General features: G+C 43.6%; 1 protein-coding gene across 2 annotated transcripts in view; it reads right to left on the bottom strand.

Moving 5' to 3' along the window:
• Positions 1–24,474, bottom strand: part of LOC124470431 (cadherin-7-like) — a 55,337-nt gene that overhangs the window by 16,489 nt on the left and 14,374 nt on the right. The window contains exons 1-7 of one of the 2 annotated variants that reach the window (XM_047024310.1): positions 20,376–20,481; positions 19,818–20,112; positions 13,915–14,034; positions 6,567–6,734; positions 4,066–4,253; positions 2,719–2,972; positions 1,034–1,170 (exon numbers count right to left, since the gene is read on the bottom strand). In XM_047024310.1, coding sequence (XP_046880266.1) covers positions 1,034–1,170; positions 2,719–2,972; positions 4,066–4,253; positions 6,567–6,734; positions 13,915–14,034; positions 19,818–19,830 — 880 coding nt within the window. In that variant the 5' untranslated portion in view covers positions 19,831–20,112; positions 20,376–20,481. Of the gene's footprint in view, positions 1–1,033; positions 1,171–2,718; positions 2,973–4,065; positions 4,254–6,566; positions 6,735–13,914; positions 14,035–19,817; positions 20,113–20,375; positions 20,482–24,474 lie in introns of those variants that run through there. The other variant, XM_047024309.1, reaches the window with a different exon arrangement.

Below are 24,474 nucleotides of genomic sequence, written 5' to 3'. Positions count from 1 at the left end.
AACGGCTGTGTACTTTCTGGACCTTAAAGTTGCTCGCTGAGAATAGGAGTGTCACTGTTCGTGTCAGAGGCCAAACCTCGTCTGTGAATGACAGCCACATTCCACATAGTCATTACGGAAGATCTCCATGCATCAGAGCGTGCCATTCTCTGAAGAGTTTTTTAGAGTTGTATCCTACTTGAAATGCAAGAACAAAATAAAGCAGAGGACTATTTGTGATGATGACAGATCTATGTGCTGAGATGTTTACCTTATGGTACAAACAAGACTTAATTTAGACCAATAGACAGGCATTGAGGGGGAATCGCTGATCATGCGACATTAAGCCCTTTCTAAGGCACACTGAGGTGCCTGGAGACAAGGGCCTGGGTATTTATGGTCTGGGTAGCGACATGTGTGCTTGCATGGCTGTGAAATGACACGGTGGGGGAGAGACACAGAGAGGAGCAGTCTTCGTCCTTGAAGCGGAGAAGGGTCGAGTCAAAGGCGAAACACGGCGACACCTCGCCACGTCACATTAGCATAGTTCACCAATGGGTGAGCTGGCCCGGCCTTAGTCAGCACCTCCCAACCTAGCACACACTACGGCTCAGGGAGACCCGGAGGTCAGGGCGACCTCCCCTCTCCCTCCCCTCTCCCTCCCCTCTCCCTCCCCCTCCGCTTCCAAATTAACATTCCCCAGCAGCCCCCGCATGACCCCCATGCCTGGGCGCACGCCTGCCCGTATTAATGTAAGCACAGAGGTGGGGGGAGCGTGACGGGACGGTACGGGGGGGGTGACAGAGGGATGGGAGGATGGGAGACTGAGTTGTCTGTATGGCAGGATGAGAAGACTGGAATCATCCAGACCAGATGACACAGAAGAGTCACAACTTGACATCTGTGACTAGGGCCACCTGACACGAGGCATGGCTGTGTGTGTCTGGATGGGTCTGCTGCTAACACTGGGCCACCGCGCTGCACATCGAAAAGACCGATCGTTTGCTCTCCGGTACATGTATTGAAAGGGGCCGACAGAATGTTGTGGACTTACGGCTTTCCATTGCAAAGATGGTTATGTTGTGGACTGAGTTGACTTCTCTGTCCAGGAGTTTGGCAGTGCTAATGACCCCACTGAGCGCGTCCACATTGAAGAACCGCTCCAGGTCTGTGTTCCTGTCTATTGAGTACCTGGAGAAGGATGGAGAGACACTATGTCAGCATTAAAACTAGGTTATACCGTAGAATCATGAAGGGTTCCACAGAATACATAACCCTCCAAAAAACTCATGTCAATGTATTTGGAGTCACAAGCAGAACTGCCTAATCAAACAAAGGTTCTATAAAAAAGGCATAACTAATAAGGGGTTATATAAAAAACCCAAATGGGTTCAACTGAAAGTGAGCCAGGGTTATCAGATAACTTAAAGAACTTGTTCTTTTTTCTAAGGGTTTATGAAATATTTGGCTTGAGCACAAAACTATTGAATTAACAATCCCAGCATCCCCTTCTGAACATTCTTTAGATCGATGACCCTTTTTACCCTTTAAAACATGAGCCAAATATACAATTTGGAGAACATTTGGATCCAGTTCATCAGCACCATTAGTAGATTGTATTAACATGCACCATCATGGTTTGTTCTCTATCATTTCTGATTCCTGCTAGTTTCTCTGGCTATTATCTCATCATTATCAAGTCCAGGTGCAACCTAATATTCAGTGTCATTATTTCATTTCAGATTAGCAGAATGTGTGTGGGTTGGGTTGACAGGGAAAAAAATCCCTTTGAAAAAATGTTAACTTTTAATTGTGATGGAAACTGATCTACATCCACTTTTATAAGTTCCTGAACACAAAACAAACACCATTTAGGCACTGTGCGGCTCGCATTTCTGTGGAGAAAATGATCTTCAATTAGCCTATATCCAAGGGGTATTATTCAATGTAATTTGACTCAGGGTTGCATTTTAGTTCCACAATAATGTTAATTTCAACAGAAGTAGTGGCATGAACTGCAGAAGCTGATAGCAGTCACGACAGGAAAAAGAAGCAATTTGCAACCACAATGGTGGAGTAATTTGATTTTCTGATTAAGATTACGAATAATCCGTACGGTCCAGGCGTGAATACAGCCCCAATATTCTTTCAATTAATGCATAATGGGCAGGAGTGTTTTGAAAGACACCCACATATTGCCTCTTGGAGGGCTTGTTTTGTGGTTGAAATGCCAAAGCACAAACTGTGAGTATTGACCCTCAGGAGGCTCTGTTCCTGTTGAAGATGGCATTTTACTTTTGCTCATGTTGCAGTGCTCAGAATACACACACCATCTGGCCTGGGTTCATGGCAGTCACAGAGGGATCTAGGGATCTTGGCTGTCTGTCTCTGTGTTTTGTAGATAACTCTAAGTCCCATGGCGTTGTTAAACGAACAAATCCACTTATGGATGAAAAGAAAAGGCTGAATATAAGCAAATTAGCGTTCTGAGTAGTACTTCTGTAAATGGTGGTGTCTTTTGTCAGGAACACATAGTAGAAAAGTATATGTTGAAACACAGGGGGCTAGTATACAGGTAGAATGTTTTGCTTAGGCCACTATGCTGAAGGAAAGTCAACTGCTGCTGGATTGTTTGAGAAAACATTAAGCCAGCCACTTCAGATCAAAATAACAGTTACAACAGAGAGATGGTGCCTCTAATGGTGAGTTACTCCACAAGTCCTGAAGTACAGTGATTACCTGATGGCACTGTTGGAGTTGTCAGGGTCATGAGCAGACACCCTCCCGATGGATGTTCCCACTCTGGCATCCTCAGATACCACCATCTTACTGAGTGGTGAGGAGAAGAGTGGTGGCTCATTCACGTCTTCGACGATCACCTTGACAGTGGCGGTGTCGCTAAATGGACCCGCACTCAAGAAGTTGGTGTTGATGTGCCGGTTGGTGGCCTCGACACGGAGGGAGAAGCTACTTTTTGTCTCAAAGTCTAATGGCTGCAAACGGCATTGAGATGGGGGGGGGAGAGAAAAAAGTAATGTGTCAACAACAGCTGTCTTTTTTCCCTCAACACATGTAGAGTGTTAAGACAATAGAAGATTATTCACCATATCTAACATTTTCTGATCCTTTGTCTCTATATTGTATTAAAGATCATTAAGGGGCCCATAAAATCTCACGACTGCCCCTGGAGGAATATTTATACCTCATCACATGAAAGCGTAAGGTAGGACATGATTGGCTCACAAGCGATCCATTCACTAACTTCCCATAATGCTACCCACTGATTGGACAGTTCAGAGTGCAGCTTAATGGCACTATTTGCAGTAGACTGGAAGGACAAAGTCATAAAAGCATGTCTATGTGTTAACCATTGTCGTGGCCTAGCGATGCACTCAAACTTGAAAAACAAATATATATGAACAAATGAAAATGATGTTGACTGTAGAATCCAAAGCTTCTAGGCAACCTTGACTTGCACGAGATCAGAACCCACCAAACACATCTTTCATCCAGACCTTTTTATATTGACTTACTGTGGTGGTGTGAAGGCAAACTATTGATTGCAAGAAAAGGCACACATCAAGGCAAGTGTTGACATAATACGCTCACATTTGTTTGGATTATTGGACTCTTGATATGTTGTGGCCAATGCAGAAGGACATTGATGTGACATGCATTGTCTGAGACTAGCCTCTCTTTTGTAAAGTCAGGGAGTAAGCAACAGTTCAGTACACACAATAGATGCTATGTTTTTCCCTGACAATAGTGGCAGATAGCTAACAATAGTCTCTCAGCTGAGGAGAACAAAATATCAAAAAACTGAGAAGACCGGTCCAACCCTTTGAAAAACAAGAAGCAACAACAGAAAAACGTCAAGAAAATGTTCTTTTTTTTTTTTTAAACCTTGATAACCAGCACCAGCAGATATGATTGACAGACACAGCACACATTCACACAGAATCAACACAACTTCTGAAGTGTGTTGGTTCCTCTCTCAGTCCAGGGGTGGCCCCTGTCGCTCGCCCACAGGTGCCTGAAGAACTAGAGAGGAGGTGTGACACATGTGGAAGGAGAAGGTGTTTGTACCCTGAGGAGAAGGATGACTCCTTCCTGGGTGTCCTCGTCCGTGGTGATGTTGAACAAGCCCGGGCCGTCGCCATCCGTTATCTTGTAGTCCATCTCAGCATTGGTGCCGATGTCTGCATCCACCGCCTTGATCTTTGCCACCACGGACGCCACGGGGAGGGATTCCTGTACTGTGTACTGGTAGCTCTCTGAAGGAGAGGAGAGATTCGAGTTACAGATTGTGTTTTTTCCTATGTCTTCATACACCTCAGCCATGTTCAGCAGCCCTGTCAGAATGCAGTGTTACATTGCCATACACACTTGGGGACGGATGTAGGTGACTGAGCTGTATCTCTTCCAAAAGAACGAAACAAAAATGAGATTAATAACCTAAGCATATACAGCAAAAGAAATTGAGAGACAGTCCATAATTCAATAACAACTGTAATTCAGCATCTCTATAACAACCTTTTGAATCAGCTTTTAGTACAATTTAGTTTTAGTGACAATGGTATGCATTCACATCCAAATGAACACTATCTGAGCGCCCCTGAAAATTCTCAGAATAATATGAATATCCATGGAAAACATTTTAGACCAAGAATAATACAAATCAATCATTCCAGAGTAATAATGTTTCATTGGATGAAATGTCCACTGTAAGATTCTATTATAAACGCAACAAAAAAAATTACAAAATATTCCCAGAGCTTTTGTCTGCACCTTCTGATGTTAAAGCCCTCTCATAAGAATAAAGGAATCATATTCATAATCATAATCTTCCCAATCATCATGGTGAAGCTCATTACTAGAATGTTCCGTGTTCCCCACCCCAGTAGATCCCTCCCTCGCCGTCTAAATGCTAATGAGCCTGACACTGTTTGCGTCCGTGTAATCTCTGTAATGGCTTTTTAATTCGCCGTGGAATAGCGGTTCCTTAAAAGACCCCCACCCCACCCATCCCCCAAAAATTGCTTTCCAACCTCTATTTTCAACCTGTGCGCTTGTCTTCTTCCCTCCCAATTCCATTCTTTCCCCCTTCAGCCGCCCCCCCCCCCCCCCCCCCCCCCGGCCCCCCAATGCCCTCACCCTTGTCTTTCCTTCTTTATCCTTTCATCCGAGAGATAGAAAGAGAAAAAGAGGGAGAGAAAGTGATATCGCCACTACAGTCTATCAGTTGAGATGCACTGTAATGCTCTATTGATTCTGACCTATAACCCCGTAAGGACGGTAGAGGGGGGTGGGAGAGAGGCATCGGGGGCTGTGCTCCTCTAAAGCCTCTTTCTTCCCAGCGTGATGGTGCTGGGTTAAAGCATCATTGACGACTTGTTGTGCGAAACGTTGAACCTGCCTCACCCCCCGGGGTCCTGCAAATTGACTTGACTTCAATGCAGTCCAGCGGTGAGTGCTGCAGGCAGGCAGGCAGACAGGCAAGGAAGGAGAGAGGGAGAGAGAGAGAGAGAGAGAGAGAGAGAGAGAGAGAGAGAGAGAGAGAGAGAGAGAGAGAGAGAGAGAGAGAGAGAGGGACGGACGCAGAAAGGCAGAAAGGCAGGTTAAGAAGGAGGGAGGATGCAGGGAGACAGGGGGGAAAGAAGATAGGCAAGAAGCCAGATAGAAAGAAGCAGGGAGAGAGGCAGGGAGAGAGGCAGGGAGAGAGGCAGGGAGAGAGAGGCAGTAGCAGGTCGGTTGTTCAGTGAGGGCTATCAGTAGTAAAGCGATTATCATGGGAAGCACCTCGCTCCTTTGAATCCCCAAGCCAGCCCTGGAACCCATTAGCAGTCTGTGAAATAGGCTGATGACAAAAAAAGTAGCCTGATTGATCCTAGCTTATCCACCTGCACTGCTGCCACCCCTCTCTGACCATGAGATGGGGCAAGGGGAAGATACTGTGGGGAGGGGGTGGGAGTGGTTGGGCGATGAGGGAGTTGGGTCAGTGGGTGGGTGGGTGGGGGCAGAGGTGCAAACACCCCTGGGTGACTGCATTTGAAGTCTACCCGTCGAAAAACTGCTGAAAACACTCCAGCAAATAGATAGGTTGGAAAAAGGTTGAAGGGTTGAAGGGGATATTACACATAGGGCACACTTCAAAGGATGAACTGTGTTTGAGGGGTGATTTAGTCTTGCTCTAACGATACATGTGCTCCTCATACCATGTACTGCATGTATGCTGTCTACTTCTTGTCAAAGCTTCCTGACAACCTCTTGTCAAGGTCAGTTAGAGTGAACAGTCAGATGAGGTCCACAGGAATCAGAGAAACCTTAGTGACAGATAGACATATAGACAGGCAGACAGACAGATGAACAGACAGATAGACGAACAGACTTGCATGCACACAGACACACACATAGACCAAAGAGCTAATGGGGGGGAGAGAGAGAGAGAGACAGAGAGAGAGAGAGAGAGACAGAGAGAGAGAGAGACAGAGAGAGAGAGAGAGAGAGAGAGAGAGGGAGAGAGAGAGAGAGAGACGGAAAGAGAGACAGCAAAAGGGCTAATAAGGAGGAGAGAGGGGTGATCTTACTGTGTGAAAAGCGTGGTGGGTTGTCATTGACATCTGTGAGCGTGACGGTGACAGAGGTGGTGCCCGACAGACCACCCATCTGCCCCACCATGTCCTTGGCCTGGATGACTAGAACATACTGGTCCCGTGTCTCACGGTCCATGTTGGGCAGAGCTGTCCTGATTATGCCTGGAGGAGAGAGAGAGAGAGAGAGAGAGAGAGAGAGAGAGAGAGAGAGAGAGAGAGAGAGGGGGGAGGGAGAGAGAGAGAGAGAGAGAGAGAGAGAGAGAGAGAGAGAGAGAGAGAGAGAGAGAGAGAGAGAGAGAGAGAGAGAGAGAGAGAGAGAGAGAGAGAGAGAGAGAGAGGGGGAGGGAGGCAGAAAGGCAGGTTGGGAAGGAGAGAAAGAACAGGGAGAGAGTGATAGAGAGAAATAAATCGTGTTAAGTTAGAGAGAAGTAAACACACACATTCACATGCACACACACACACACACACACTTCTTTGATTGCTTTTGAAATAATATCCCAACTAATGAAAAGGAAATCAAAATGTTATCTCCCCAATTCAAAAGATGGCAATCAAAATAATCCCACTAAATTACTACAAAGCGTTTATGCAATAAATTGTCCTTATCCCTCTTGTGGAATTGCTGTTGCTTTCAGAGTTAATGGCTTACAACACATTTCTGTTTCATTCATTAAAAGCACTTATTGGGGAGTCCTGCAGAACATGAAAGATTACCCATTAAATAACTCACAATACAAATTAGAGTTCCTGTCGAAATGAATCACCGTTTTTTTGGGCTCTATTGAACTTTTATCCTTTTTCAGAATCTTAGGAAATATTGTATTGGACCCCAGTAAGGATCTCTGTGATTGAAGTTGTATGTACAGCTGTTCTGATCTTTAAGGTTTCCAGAATTACTATGTCTGTGATTATTTTCAATGGAAAAAGTCCAAAAAGAACCATAAAACCACTCTCATAATTGACCATCTGGCTGATAAATAGGATTGTGACTAAAGTCATTATAAAAATGGGCAAAGTAGAATTTCTTTACAGTAAAGACTGCACAAAGATTTAGTATTTTTGGGTGTCTGACTTCACAGAGCAATTTATGAGGAAAACCAGACATTTGGAACCACCATACATGATCTACATGCTATTACAATACATAGCTGGTGATTGACTCCAGTAATCCATGTCTGGTGCTTTACAGAGTTGTGGTTATTTACAGAGGTGTGATTATAAGTCAAGGATGCCAAGGGATTTCTGTAACTCCTCAAACCGTGACAACATTTTATTTATTTTTTTAACCAGCCTTACACCCCCACCCGCCACCTTCGGTCTTCTTCTGACAACCGTCTGGTGGTCTCACCTCTCAAGAGCGCCCGCTCCCAATCCAAGCACTTTCCCTGTCTGGCCCCCCAATGGTGGAATTATATTATTGTTGTTTGCTTTCCTACAGGTACACTCTTGCACTTGAGCTTCATGTTGTTTAATTTTCAATTTGTTTAACTACATGCTCTTATGTTTCTTCCCATTGGCACTTATTTGCTTTTCACAATGTATGCTTCATGTTTTGGCTACCCGCAATGTTTTTGGGGCTCTCTCGTTGTTTTTATCAGTGACCTATGCACTTTTGTAAAGGTCTCTCTTGGAAGTCGCTTTGGATAAAAGCGTTTGCTAAATGAATAAATGTAAATGTAACTGGGTAAGATATAGATCATTTGGGTTGAATTACGTTACAAAAGTTCTCTTCTAAGACCGTGTTTTAAAGGAGATGAGTAGAGGAGTGTTGTATTATCCACAGCAGCAAGCTCATAGCCACTTCTGACGTTGGGATTTTGGTAGGTATGCTATGATTCCCTTCCAAAATATAATGGAATTTGGAGGGGAAAAAAATCAGAAAAGGCATATTTATTAAGACCTCTGATGGTCGTATCCTAAAACTCATTTGCAGTTCAAAAGGCAACATGCTGAAAAGGCAACACTTTCACAAGGTTTTGTAATTAAAACAAACTGGATACCCGGAAAGAAGGACAAATAAATCTCTTAAATGAGGTCTAAAAGCTTGAAGAGGAACAAGGAGCCGAAGTACCTGGTTATCTTGACAAGAAACCTGTGTTGTGCCAGCAAAATAAACCATCCTATTAAGTGTTTCATTTTCTCTCTCTGTCTGTCTTTATCAATACCATTAAAGCCCTCGAGCTGAAAAGTGTTATTGGCCAGCCTAACTAAATCGTTCAATTAGAGAAATTAGAGCGAGCTGTCCGCCTCTTTTTATCCAAGGCCTTTGTCACATGCCAGCTACTGGATAACAACTGTCAATAAAGCAGTGTTGTCGCTGTCCTCAAAAACGTGTCATTTCCATATCGCTGAAGCTAATAAGCAGCAGGGGGGGGTGAAATGCAGGGTGAAGGCTCAGCTGCCTGCGTCCTCCTCTGCCTGCTCTTTCAGGACAAGGAGTCACAACATGTCAGGCCAGGAATCGGGTTATTTTTAAAGCCAGCACCCTTCATGTGATTTATCAAAGCATCTGTCTACAGTAGGTCTGTGTGGATGTGCAGATGCAGCCCTCCACTGCTGTTGCAGCCATCCTCTCCTCCCTTCATCCATCCATCCATCCTTCCTTCCATCCATCCATTCATCCCTTGTTTTTTGGGAGGGGGATGTTTCCTCCACAGAGCAACCTCGCAGCCAATTAAAGAGCATCAACAGTGTCGGCTGTTGTGACACCTGTGAACCCTGTTTACTGACACGCATGAGAGAGCATGCTTCAAGTCTTCACTCCAACTGAGGTCCCTCAATCCCGGTAAGGTACAAAACGAACACAGCTTTTCTCTCCTTTCAACTTCACACAGCATCACCATAGGGACAAAAACAAGAGAGTGAAAGAGAGGTTGAAAGAGCAGTCTTTTAAAAATTCAGAGTAAAGGCTGCCAGAGAAAAGTTGCCTAATGGTTGGTATTTAAACAACAACAACTCCAGCAACTAAACAGGCTCAAACTTGAGATCAAGCCAGCAGAAGAGTTGTTGAGGGGGTGCAGCCGGCAGTGAGAGAGAGACAAATGAATGATCCCACTAACCAAAGATGGGCTTCACATACAATTGATATACTTATTTAATATCAGCTCTGCGTTTGGAGCCTGGGAGATATTGTCTTGTTTAATGATGCCATGAATCCTGATTCCGGCGCCGAAAAAAAAAAAGAAAAGAAGGAAAGAAAGAAAGACAAAAAAAAAATAACGGCGATGTGTTTTCTCCCCCGCCTGGCCAGAAGCACACATATTTCTCACAGAGAGACATGGCTAATCCGTGAGGCTATGTTCTCAGGGCTGTTGTTTGTCTGCTGGGTGCCTGGCCCCCCTCTGCTCTCTATCTCTGTACCCCGCGCCTCGCTGGTGTCATTCCTGGGGAGAGGCGATGATTAAAATCCTTCTGTTGCCAGCGCGGCACGGCCCCGCGCCGCAACGCAACTCCCGGTGCCTCCGGTGCGAGGGAGGCAGACGCGCCGTAGCCGCGCATTTATCTAGCTGTCTCCCCGACGCTGGCGGCAGAAGAGTGGGCCACGCTCCCCGCTAAAGCCTACATCCCTGACATTTGTCTTTGGAAGAGGAAATAAAAGTGTGTGTGTTGGGATATAGGAAGGGGGGATGGGGGATGGGGGGGGCTTTGGAGAAAGCCCCTGGCTGTTGTGTCCAGGCAGCTGTATGAGAGGTAGTAGAGAGGGGAGATGGACACTTAAACAAGAGCAGTGTGTTTTCCTGAACCTCCAGGTGGCCCACTTACATAGAACAAGATCCTGTGGTACCGTGGAAACGGACCATATGGAAATAAATAACTGGCACCTGGTGGTTTGTATTGAATGCCAAAATGACCTGTCTTTCAAATACAGCCAATTTTTGGAACATCTTACGTAATTGTAACCTGCAGAGCTAACTTGGGAAGCTTCAGTCTGTGCTGCACTTGCCGCAAAGGAGTTCCCTCTCTCCAGGGCTGGCTACTGTTGCATAAATGTATGAAAAAGGTACAAAGTGGAGTAGTGAAGTGTGCCATCTCAACTGACCTAAGTAATTCATGTGATAACGAAAGGCGCTAATACAGCCATCCTACAATTCAAAAGTATATCAAACAACCCAGTGATGTGACTACTTATCTCTCTGTCCGTACACGGTATCTCAGTCTGATTGGGGCCTCAGACACAGAGTGGAGCAGTGTACCAGTCTGGATGGTGTTAGGTCTTGTTCCTATCTGCTGCAGTGTCTCTCAGTCACTGGAGCGTGCAGAGGCAGGATCCAGTCCAGGGATGAGGTGCTCAGCTCCGCAGAGTGGCGTTCAAGCAAAAAAAAACATTCTGATCTGAACAGATTAGACGACACCCCACCGTAAAGCTCTGTAAAGGCCATGCCAATATCTTAATCAGAATGGGATTACAGGTGTCCACACCGTCCCCTGGCTTCACTATCTCGGCATGCAACACAATGAGCTGACGGAGCACCTGGAAAATAGACCCGATTTGGCCTTTTCATTTATTTGAGCATGTTTTTATCTTTAATTAAATGATCTCCTTTCTAGTGACCGGCGGCAGACAGACGAGATGAGGCTGGATCTAGAAATGCTGCCATCTCAGGAGTGCCGTGTACGTCACATGGAGACACACGCAGACTCTGTCTTAAATAGCCCTTCAAAACATCATTAATCCTCACTCGGGCGTCTGGCTTTTTTGCTCCCGCTCATCATTTGGGACGTGCAGGTTCTGTGGAAAGGTAGGCATTTCTATCCAGGCTGATATGCTTCACTGGGCATATCTGCCTCCAAATTGTGTTTGTGTGTTTGTGTGTGTGTGTGTGCCTCTGAGTGGGTGTCATGACACACACACTGTTTCATTCTTCAGTGTCTTTCGTCCATTATAAAGCAGCAACCAGCGCGTACATTGTAATTTCACCTTTCGCCACTAATGTGTGCTTCTGTTCCACGAGTTCCCACATCGCAAAATGGAGGCACACAAGGTTACTAAGGGCAACCTATGTATTTTGTTCACAACATTATTCATTACGTTTACCGCCTGGAAGTTATTGGAGCTATTCGGGATTAAGCATCCATCCCAAGGGCACCTTGCGGATTCAATTTGGGATTAAGAAACCCAGTAAAGAGACTTGCTGGACCAATGTGAGACAGGGTGCAACCCACACACGCACACCCCCAAACTCCAGGTCTCACGTCCAGCTCCCTGTCCACTACTTCTAAACCCTTAACTGACAGTGCGGTATGGTAGTGCAGAGCTTATAGAGTGTGCCTCAGAGAAGGTACTTAGTCAAAGTCTCTCCTCGATATTCCAATGTGGAATATTGATATTCCAACGTGGATTATCGAGGAACATGGGAAGATAAGCGTAGCACAAAGTACATTGGTTATATCCTCTTTCCATGTAAAAGGACACATTAATTATCCAATGGTTTGACTATTAGAATTCTCATTCTTCTCATAGCACCTTTCAATTGATTGGCTTCAGTTTCTAACACAATAACTTTTTAAACAACAGAAAACAAACATAAGAAGGGTATTCTTACTGTTGTAAACCTAAAACCTTGCATTACTAATGACAAGCACAGGTTGAGCACTTGACCTGTAATAATTTATTGAATGCTACTCAGCTAATAAAATGGAAAGTGTGTGAAGAGCATGACAAGTTCCTTGAAGCATTCATTGCTTAGCATAGCCACTGTGGGAGAGTAATGGGTCTTTGTGAGGAAGACATGCTGGTGAAACATCCTTAACCTGAACATACACCTTCACTCCAGCTGGTATAAAAGTCAAGGGGTTCCACTTGAGGGTCATTGCTGAGCTAAATTGGTATCTGTAACTTAGTTAAAGATCATTGAAAAGAAGCATTAAAGTGTTCAAATCAGTATTATGAGTGGCCTCACAGCAGGCCGAATGACGAAACACTCTCGAGCTAGCATATTCTGCTATCCACTAATGTGTTTTCAAGTCAAAGAATCAGCAGAATGGGAAGGCCACCTACAATAGCATATATAACTACGTAATTATAATAGTGGCTCATGAGCTAATGGAAAACTTAAGCTAATTACAAGAAGTGGCTTTACTTTAATAAAGTTTCACGTCATTATCATGAGTCAGTCATAACCTTTCTTCAAATACAGTTACAAGTTTTTCTGTGACTAGTATCTGTTATTCTAAAGGTATAATAGCAGATACTAGCCTTTAAACTTCAGGTCCAAACACAAAATTATGTGTCTATGCCATGTAACTATGCTGTATTATGCAGAGTACTGGACAAGAACAGAAGTTAATTACACAGTAATACAGTGCACTTGATATAAAGCATTAAAATCTTATCAAAAGTGTTTAGTGCATGATAACTCATCTGCAGGTGAGTAATAATAATCTCAAAGATTCACTCAACAAGAGGTCCGAGTAGCAATGATGGTTCATCAATGCTGCAACACAGTAACTGTCTTAGTGGCGGTACAGTTGTTCTACAACCCCAGCATGTGGTCAGATCTGTGGTGTGTGAGGTGCCGAGGAAAAGGACGGCGACAAGCCAAATATTATGGGATGGCCCATATTTTCATAGTTTTCTTCTCAGAGTGCTTTGCATGAGGCAGACAAACCGCAGCGGGACAGTGGCTAATGAGCCAGGGAGGAAGATATAGGGGGGGGGGGGGGGGGACAACAGCTGCACACACCAGCATTCACTATACACCAACCACCCCAAGAGTCTTAAAACCAACTCATATTTTTATCACCCCCAGAGTTCTATCCCAGCCTCATGTTTCTTTAATACCTGGAGAGAAGCACTTGGGCATTTTGAAAAAGCATTTTCCCACCGTTTTCCACACTTTGCACCAAGGAACAAAGACCCTGCTTCATATAGCAGCCATGGTAAAAAATACATATATACAATAAATGGTACCACACTGATTTCCGGGGAAACATTTTCACTGAAGGAGCCAGGTGTTAAAAAACAGCTTGACTGAGTTTGGAAAAACAAGCAAAAATGTCAAGACAACAGTTCTGCAGGTGTTCCTGAGTATGTCCAGAAGCCAAACAGACCTGTAATTAATAAACCACCGACAGCAGTGCTGCAGTACTAGATCTCCAAACTCTAAACTGAGGACATGACTTCACACCATCAATACTGTCGATCAGGGATGGAAATTAAGCTAGCCTGGAGTCATAATTAAGCTGGATGTTCATCCACAGGGCTTGGAAATGGGTGCACTCCCACTGTGGCCCTCGAGATAAACATACAAGAAACCAGACTAAGTAGAATGTCAGGCTTCTCCACTGGAAGAAAATCACCCCAAAAAATCCATTGCTTAGAGGTCATCACTGCTGCACCTACCAGTCTTGGGCTCCACAGAGAAGTACGGCTGGCCATGGATGATGCTGTACACCACTCTGGCACTGTTCCCATAGGTGGGGTCGTCTGCGTCTGTGGCTGCCACTTGGACAACCATAGTTCCTGTGAAACAGAGGGGGCTTTTTAGTTTACAAGACAACATCATACCTAGTGAGAGGGTTCTAGTGTTGATGTGCAGTTTCTGTGTAAGAAGGGCTTTAGTCTGTATATGGTCAAGAGGGGACTTTACACAAGGTCCATATATAACTTGGGGTCTCTCGTGATAGAGACAGACAGGAGCAAGGGAGGAGAAAGTATTAGACAAGGCATGAATGAGTTATGATACTGTCAGGTATGACCTTTCAAGAATACGAATATGCTGACTACATTCTGTGCCCAGTAAGGAAATATTCTATGGAACCTATGTTAAAACTGTACTCCAGTGTATATTAACCACTCTGTAACCAACCCATTTCACTCATTCGACCACCAAGTGCTAGTTCAGTCAAAACACTCACGTATTAGATTTGACCATTTATTGATAACCATGACATGGAAATAGGTTTGACTTAAGTGGATGATCTAAGGGAAGCACTCCCTGCCTCCTCGATGCGACACAAACATGAAATATGAGGCAGGGAGCAATAGAGATATAAGCAATAGAGATATAATCCCCCTGATGATAGAACATACAGACAGCAAGAGGGAAAAGGGGGTGGGGGACGGGCGGCAGTAGCACAGATCATACAGAAACGGGGGGTTAGTGTGTGCGTATCCGCGCGGCCTTTTAATGCCGCCTTATCGGATATGGCCCAATGGGCTTGTGCTGGCTAACACAGGTGTAGTTGATAAGCGGATGACGCGCGCTGCCCGAGTGCCATGCCTGAACTAGCTACGCTTATATGTTGATGGTTGATTGATCCGAGCTCGCTCTAATAAATCAAGCCAACACTTTTAAGGTGTCATTCATCTTTCCGCTCGCTGATTGACATCATCCCAATAAGTGGGGAGGGTTTTAGACCCCCCATAACAGAGAACAATTTGACAAATGATATAGTATTATGTAGAACAATGTAGAACAATACAAGCTGATGTTAGGTGGTGAAGCATGTGGACTAAAGAGGAAGGTGAGGGAAGCACTGGAAGTAGTGTAGGATGTTCTTCACTATTGTGTTCCATTATCTTTCTGAAATTCAGCATTCTGGCAACCCACAGTCAGAACTTTAAACCAGTTTTTCTGTTGATTGATATTGCACAGGTCTGAATCACTCTGTCCTTGTTCATCTACGCTAATATACAAGCCTGTCCTACTAGCCATATCAACACAGCACAATGGGATTTGATTTTTGAAGTGATTGTTGATTAGGACTTTTTCCAACCCGAAAAATCTAATATTTTTCCCTCGAGTCTCCGTCCATTTACTCAGTAGAATGTCAGCCGATATGATTGAGGTTAAGAGTTCAGTCTAGGGGGAACGGAGGCATAAGTACTGTGCAAGATCCCACCTAGAACAGTTCTGCTAATCAACCTAATCAGACTATTCACCTGTAGCATTAATAAAGGGAACCATTACAGCGAGGGCCTGGCTTCAGTGCCACAGTTTAGCAGTGGCCATAGAAACGCATAGTTGCCACTCGGATTGAATTACAGTTTTTGAAGATTTTTCAAAGGCTTAGGAGGACCTTCATTAAGGCTTTGTAAGCAAAACCATAGAATACAACAGGGTTATAGTCTTAGCCTCAGGATGTGACATGCTTATACTCATGGTATATTATACAAAAATACAGGTCCATTTCAACCATCCCACACAGCAGAGGCATTTGACACTGGCCACTGGCTACTTGGCTAATATGAGAAAACATTGTAAAAAAAAATAGCTGAATACGCTGTTAGTGCAATTGTGCATACAGTTTATAAAGTGTTTTTACAGGTTAACCAAAATCAACATTATTAGAAAAGTGATGTTTTTAAACATCTGACGAATAAAACGTCTGACCAAAAAGTCCAAATGTTTTTCTATTCTATGCTTTTTCTTCTGTTTTGAAATATTTTTTAAAACGATGATCTATTCTTGAGCTGTTTTAGTAGAAGACCTGCTGTCTAATAGATTGAGGAAGACAATCAAGCCTAGGAAGACTCAGACTTGACGTCAACGGCCATATAAAAGCTGACGCCCCTTTCCTTATCAAAATGTGTCATTATCCTTGGTAGACATCACTGGTGAAGTAACCTTGAAATAAAAACATTGTTTGGAACATTATCAGATGAATAGGTTCTTTATGTTTGTATATTTCACTTTAATAACTAGCCACTCATGCAAGCTACGCAATCGCCTACACTGAAGCATATAAAGGAAAGTGCCGTCTTATAAGTAGGTTATATTTTATTTTGTGGCAAACACCCTAATAAAAAAATCCCTCTTTCTAGCTTGAGCTGTATTTTACAAGCTTTTACAGAATGAAGTGATCATGGAAATTGAAGATTAGGGCCCCCCGTTGGAGCTATAAACCAAAATTAACAGGCTTGGCCCTGAATCTGAAGGTAGTAGGATATAGCCTTTTAGACCAGAAGAAGTTTAAACAGGTTTGGCTCCATGTGGAGCCTTAGATTATATTAACACCTACATTTCTGACAAGTTCAATGACAACATTTTGAAACAATCAAGGTTAACAATTGACTACAGTAAGGTATTAAAGAGCGTACCACTGACGTCCAGTATGTCATCTGAAAATGTTTTACAGAAGGCTCAAAATTATTATCGGGATTTAGTTATCACTAAATCTGGACTATGATGAGGATTATGGCTAGCTCAAGGTTTCTGTGTTGTGGTTGTGTTTATGCTTTGTGTGGCGTATGTGCTGTTTAGTAACTGAAGATTGCTTCGGGTTTTAGACAGAAACAGTAATATAAGAATAGACAGGCATCAAGGATCTGTGCTTGTCTCAAACTGATAAATACCCTGAAATATGAATCCATTACACGGTTCCAGTCCAGCACCTTCTCCACTTATGCATTTCTCCTGTCCGTGTCACTTCCTTATTTGTCCATCTTCATTGCTATGATTGATCAAATTTTCATATTTTCATTTATTTTCAGAGAATGTCAACAAAAAGTGTTGCCTAATCAATTCCGCTTCTTGGGAGAACAATTGTCATCTGACAGTAATGAAAATAAATATACCACATCACATTTGAATGGGAGAGCGATGTTCTCACAGATAGAAACTGTTAGACACAACTGTCATTTGGAATTTTCGTTTCTGCACATTCCAAAGTTTGAACTTGTTAGTCATCTCTTTCAGAATACTTAATGTCATGTTTTTAAGCTTTAATGTTTAGTCTGCACCGTATTGTTTATTACAAAAAAAACTGTACATACATACATACATAACAGTCCGCAAAGTCTGAGACCACTGAAGAGCGACTTTTAAACAAACTCACTTGTAACATATTAACAAAAAAGGGTATTCAACGTGTAGTTGTGTCTGATAATTGCCTATTTAAAGAAAGCTCTATCAAGGAAGCCATTTAAGCTCACCAATTTTGCAAGGCTTTGATGAGTATTGAACACTGCCATACATGATTAGTTGATTACATTCATGCACGCTCACACACCAGTGCCCCTCTGTTTCAGATAAGCACGGATTATTGCTCTGAGTCGAGTTACAGTATTTGCTGAGTGGAAGTGGATGACAAAATTTACCTTTTTGTTACCATTAGAGTTCATAATTGCCTGCTGTGCTCGAGATTTGGGTTCTTTTGTTCCGAGGGTGGCAATACTTTCATAATCTTCACTTGAACATTTCCAAAATCAACACACTATCAAAAAGTTAAACTCAAATATTACATTTACCACTTCCGCATTTCTAACCACAAGAAAATAATAATTGGAATCAACTGTCGCATTACCACGGCTTTCTGGAGTTCGTCTGTCTGTCAACTTCAGCAAAACACCCCCCACCCCCTTTCTCTCCCGGTATTAAACGACTGTTCCATCCTTGATCTGGGGGGGCCTCTTGAATTAGACAGGAACAATGACAGGTGGATAGAGGACTTCTGGGTAGTAAATTCAAAAGCTGTGGCCTTGGGTTGACATTACATTCCCTATTCTTGTAATGAGCCCTCAATCCGCTCGCTGGGTCGTCCTCCCTGGAACAGGAGTCTGCCCGGGCTCAGGGTTGTCACACAGCCAACCGTCCTCGAGCCCTCTTGTCTTTTATTTGACATCCCAGGCGTGATTAAGACAAAAGCCCTCCGAAATCCTCAGTCCTTAAGGTCTCCATGTGTGTGGACGAGCACCACCTAATTACTTAATTAATTCAATTCATGATTTCCTCTAAATTGAAGCCATTCATCAACGGTCCAGGTCTTTGCCCATTAATGATTTAAAGACATCTATAAAGGAGATATTGAGCACACAAGGTTCCAGGACCCCTCTGTGCTTTACCGCTCTGATAATTGCTTTGAGCAGATATTTTCTAAAAGGCGAAACATGCATTATTCACGTGTTGTTCAAACAACTTGAGATGAAGACCTTCACAGGGCTGGGCTGAGTAAATAACCCCGCCAGAGCGACCTGGGGCTCTGCTCTGTCTGCTTCCCGTGGCGTTCTTCTGTGGCGTTGACACGCTAAGATTCTCTCTTATCTCCGGTTGGACACAAGATTCTCCAGCCCTTGTACTCTAATCCATGAGTTCCTTAAGCCTGAGTCCTTGTACAGCCCCCCGCCCCCACCCATCACACACAGACATTCCATCCGTTTGCTGTAGGCGCTTTTATCCTTATGAGTTCTTAGTGTCGAAATCACAAGCAAAGCACTCCCTGGATCTGCCACCCTCCTCCAGCCTGGAATGGTTTTCCTTTCAAATGAGCAAAGATACTGAAAAATGCCACGATCGACCCATGTCCCTTAGTTTCCCATCATCTTGGCCTATATCATCCTGTACTGAGGGGAGGACGTAGGGCCGGGATGTTTCCTCCCCTCATCGCATCTTGTTGTGTCTAATATTGAGCCTGGATGTGTTTGCAGCTGTCATATCACTTAACCCTGAGATCGGGAGACATTGTCTGCCACTAGGCATGTGGCGGCTGTTTTTCCATTCCTGGCAGATTGTCACATGCATTTTAAATGGAGCCTTAATCCACATTTTCCATTCTGACAGGATTGGCTCCCAGGGTCCCTCGGCTGCATGAGCTAAGCTTTTGTTTCCATGGTGAAATACCTCAGGAGGTGCTCCAAACATGTCCTGTTGGATTTAAACTATCTAAGCATCTCTGGACTCACAGTCTGTGCACTATTTTGAGGTGTTGTATTTGTTTGAACAGGACTAGTTGATCTTCAAAGCTATTACAGTAATTACACAATGTGTAATAGCAACAAATGTGAAAGCATAGAAAACTTAACAATTAACTTGGATGTAAAAAATAAATAATCTATCTACATATATACTGTATATATACAGCATACATATGTATATAAATAGAAAGTATGGTTGATAAAATGAGAAGTGCACAGCATGGGAGATGACCTCTTCAGTGCTAATCTTGCTTCCCATTACTGTGACCAAGGTAACGGATATCATAGCCTGAAAGATGAAAAATTATCATCTGCAATTTCATTTTTTGTCGAGACAGAGTTTGCCGTCTCAGTAGTCATTAACATCTGAAGTGTACGGAGAGAGAGAGATGAGAACAGATAGAATGTGACAAGGAAAGCGAAAAGGGGTGATTTGTCTTGGGAAAAAGCAAGACAGTACAGAAGCTGGTTGAGAAAGAGAGGGAGGAAGTGAGAGAATGAGATGGGGGGAGAGAGAGAGAGAGAGAGAGAGAGAGAGAGAGAGAGAGAGAGAGAGAGAGAGAGACGAGAGTGGAGGTGAGGAGAGGAGAGGGAGAGTCACACAGGCTGACCTAGGGGAGACATCTCCGGCACTCCAGCCAGATACGGCCCGTCCAGAAACTTTGGCTCGTTGTCGTTGATGTCCTGGACCTTGACCACAAACTCCGACTTGGGCTCCACGGGGATGTTGGAGATGCGGTCCACCGCCTGGGCCTGTAGAGTATAGTAGGCCTGGGCCTCCCGGTCCAGACGCTTAGTGGCGTGGATGTCACCGGTGTTCTCGTCGATAGTGAAGATGGACGTAGCGCCCTCCCCTGACAAGACGTACTTCACGTTGCCATCTCCTCTGTCTACATCTGAGTGGAGCTGCAAAGAGAGAGAGCACAAAAGAAAGCTGGTGTGACAGATGTCCTGGAGGCTGGTGTTGTCAAACCAACTGACACATTCAGTCATGACAGAAAGACATGCCAAGTGTGTTGTTGTTATCCTAAACAGAAGTCATATTCTTTGTAATGTAAATGAATTCATTGTTCATTCATCAGTGCGAATACAAAATATTGCATTTTTTCACAACCGAGAAGAAGATTGGCAGTGCTGTGAAAAGAAGTATTGTGTAAGAAATACTTTACAGCAACGTTGTCCAGTAAACTGCTGTCTGGTTGAATGCTTCCAAAGTTGGTGATGTTCAAGGTTGTTCTCTCAAACAAAACGTTGTCAATGACGCTACCGCAGGCAAAACCAGCAAGTCAATAACATTGTTTCAATGTCTTGAATAAAAAGAGTCTGTGAGTCACTCAACTCTGTATGTAAGTTTCATTCATGGAAAATATTCCAAGATCACCCATATTTGTCTTTAAAGAAATCCATCAGACTCTTAATAGATTACAGGTTGGCTGGCATAATGACAGTACTAGTTTCATGTTCATGCCTCAAACTGCTTCAATTGCCACTCTCAAAATGGCCTCAGTATGTTTGTTCACCTAATGCTGCTGTCAGGAGAAAACTTGAGGCAAATTGTCTTGCGGTGGCGGGAGTCAACATTTAATCTCGGCCAAGCCAACCGTGGCAGTTTGTCCTGGTAAATACCACGGAGGACAAAGCTGTCAGCCAACAAAGCACGCAATTGAGGGTCACAGGTCCTACGATTATATGTAGTCTTCTGACGGCTTTCGCTGGGTTCAGCTGCCTGTATAATTTGTCTTTTTTTGCTTTCTGTAATTCAGTTCCTCCACTGTGTTAGTACAGCAGTCAGATAGAGTGTGGAAACGACTGCCCTCCAGAGTTTTATATTCAGATCTAATCAACAGTAAGAGCAGCATATGAAAAACCGCATGTACCAGCACGTCTTATTTAAAGAATACCCAAGCTGAACACTTTCCACCCCTTTTCCTTAATCTCGCCCGTTTTTGAACCGTCGCTGCTCATTTACAGGTGGTGTTTGAAACCTCCTCTCTCGTTATGCTGGACTTTCATCTAGAGCCATTGTTGCTTCTCTTGCAAAAATGTAAATAGCTTTTTCTATAATTCCTCTCTTTGCCTCCCTGGAGGGGAGCATAGCTCAGCGGGCCGTGGTGGCGAGCCTTGCTTGAAAAACACGCCAGAGAGCATAGGGGCTGGAGCCAGCCAGATCTGAAAGCAAAACCAGAAGTGGAATCAAGGCTGACACTTATCGTCAATCTGTATTCAGGCAGCTCTCCCTTGGGACAATCACACTGGTTTTGTGTTTGTGTTGTTACCTCGGGGGCGTGGAATAAGAAAGCGGAAACTGTACAGGTGAGCAGCCTGACAGAACTTCACTGCTGCACCTGGTTACTGTGCACAGTATAATGTGGGGCACGCATCCCATCATGATAACGATAAGGCAATGTGTGGTTTTGAATGGCGGTGCGTGACTTGAAAGTGTGATTTACTGTTCTATTTGTGTGATGTTCTCAGCTAGGTTACATTGTGGTTGTCTGCACAGGACTGGGCCTGGAATTTGTTGAAAATGTGTCAGATTGTAGAAGAAGCAGGAGATACCGTAATACTCTGAAAAAAGACAGCAGCTAATGTAAAGTTTAAACCATGATATTTTTTGCTGCCTTTTTGAATATTTTTGTACCTAATGATTGGCACTTCTCTAGAGAATTCATTAAATCCAGTTTCAGGGATAAACAGAATGATACTTCCACTGCAATGTATTCTGGGTAGTATGGCGAACACTGCTGTACCTCTTTTTGACCTATTTCGCTTCAGTAAATTTGGTCCCGATGGATGCAATTTTCAGTGTCTTATAGTTAATATGTGTATAAGAAGTATGTGTGTAAGAATGTCTCTGTTAGCAATCTAGCATGGCTGACAGTACTTGCAGTAAAATTGCACCTGATGCATTTCTCTTTTTAACGGTGCAGATACAAAGAAATGGAGAAAGAAAGGAGGCCTTTGGCAATAAAAATGGGGAAACTGAATATATAAATAAAAAAACTGTTTCAGCTTTTGTATCATTTCCCTCTCAGGAGGAGGCAGTGTTTTCTTCCATTCAGTGGACTGTGTACACAGTTTTGAGGCAAGCACAGATACAAAGTCCATACCCAGAAGCATCCTATGAGCAACACTGGCTCCGGTACAGCCAAACAGTCTTCACTGCTGCTACAGGCCCTTAATCAACAATCGCCCCAAAGAAACATTTCGCAGCGCGGTTCGAACGGTCGAGTGTAATGGGGTTTCCACAAGAATTGTAAAATGTTTCACAAACAGCCCAAAATAAAAACCTTAAAAGAAACAGCATCTGTGATGTTGCCCTGGTGTGCTCCTGTGCCTCTCCCCGCTGCAGAGCTTAACGTTTTGAAGGTGGAGAGTCAAACAGAAACAGCCTCCCCCGCTGTCAGTCAAAATATATCTCTGTCTCTCTACAGTGTCAAACACATGTATGGGTAAGAAAGCAATATTGTGAACCAGTTGTATATGCTTTCCTGTTGTCCTCTCGTCACATAGTTGCAGCGATTACAATACAACAATGCCAATGTAGTCACCCACTGTCAAATTGGAGTCTACAAATAAGCATGAGGCCCAGTGAAAAAGGTTGGGGTGGCGGGGAGTCACAACATCCTCTCCTATTTACTCTGCCGGGATCTATAGAGGCAATTGTCTTTTATGCTCAATAACCCCAAACACACACACACACACACACAAACAAACACGCCCCCCCACACAAACAAATACAGACCACAAGGATGCTGAGAACTCCTCAGCCAAAAACCACACGGCACATCTGTTTCCTACCCATGTTTCTTCAATCTGGGAGACACATGCAGTTAGAATGTAATTAAGTTAATTTCCCATTATGTGCTCTGAGTCTCCTCATGTAAACACCATTTTGTGTTTGATGACAAGGACTGTGACACCAGCATTGACTTGAAGCCAGCACCGCTTTTCATTTCGATATCATTGTATAAATTATTGATTGTATCAATACCAACCAAAACCTTTTAGAGCATTACTGCACAAAAACATAAATCAGTAATCCATCAGACTGCTACTGTACACCCACTCATTAGAGAGATCTAGCAACATATGGCACGTTCCCACTATAACACTGAGGTGTGATGGAGAGGTGGAGAGATGGTCCTGTCTCTCTGGGTGTGAGGGATAACACCATAGAATCTCATGGTGAATTAGGTTCATACTCAAATAAAGTGACCTGTCGCTCCAGACACCGAGGTGCGGTAATAGAGAAAGGCCAAAGAGAGTCACAATTGCGGTAATATCCATCAAACAGTACCATCAAGGTTATCATGAGGAACATATTGCCCCTATGATGCATCAAGTAAATTAGCGTAGGGATTCTACGTGTCAGACAGAGACAAGCCGTTTGTCTGGCTGAGTTATCTGGGACAGCCACCAGCCATCAGCTCCAAGTGTTTAATGTAGAGGCTGTGCTTCCAGTTCCTTTAGTGTTAGTCTACCTATTTCTTCGTCATGGCTTAAAGATGTAAAACACTGATTTGACTAGCAAATGAAACCAGGCAAAGCTTCAGAAAGCTGAGGTGAGTTGAGTAATGTGTCTGATTTTGATTGTGCGAACAAGAGAGAGAATATTCATTGGGGATTCTCAGGATTGAGACCACACATCAACACAGACACTTGAAAAATACATTTAAATTCACACTGTATCGAAAACTATACAGAATCACAAAAATTTATTTTTTCCCTCTCGCTAAAGCAGCAAATACAAATTTTATTTTCTTCTCTGAATAAACCGATTCAAGTGAGTTAAAAGGTCGTTTATCAGCCCTCTGACTCCATGTGGCTGGCACCACCATGTGAATAAATGCTTGACAGTAGCTACAAAGAATCTGGAGATGACTTCTTTCACAGGATACATGGGGAAGTACACACAGCCAGCCCCCCAGTGAGGGTAATGCAAGCCTCACTGATCTCTGCTGCTGAGCACATGAGCGAATCGCCTTTCAATCAACGTCGAAACGTTTCAACGTTCAATCAATGATTTTCACTATTCTGATTGCCACTTATGCATTTGTCTCGTCTCCCTCAGAGGAGATAGACTTCATACAGTACGTGCACCTGCTGGCAGCCTCTTAATAACTCAAGAACACAGCCCAGTTACCAAAGGGAAAAAATAAATAAGAAATGACTATGAAATTGTGGCTGGTGGGGAGGGAGGGTGTTAATATATAGCCAAGATTTCAAATACAAAACTTAGATCATGGACAATGAGAAACTGAGAAA

The sequence above is a fragment of the Hypomesus transpacificus genome, chromosome 8 (genome assembly GCF_021917145.1).
Source record: "Hypomesus transpacificus isolate Combined female chromosome 8, fHypTra1, whole genome shotgun sequence".
Lineage (NCBI taxonomy): Eukaryota > Metazoa > Chordata > Actinopteri > Osmeriformes > Osmeridae > Hypomesus > Hypomesus transpacificus.
The sequence above is the reverse complement of the archived record's forward strand: the minus strand, read 5'-3'. Positions and strand labels throughout refer to the sequence as shown.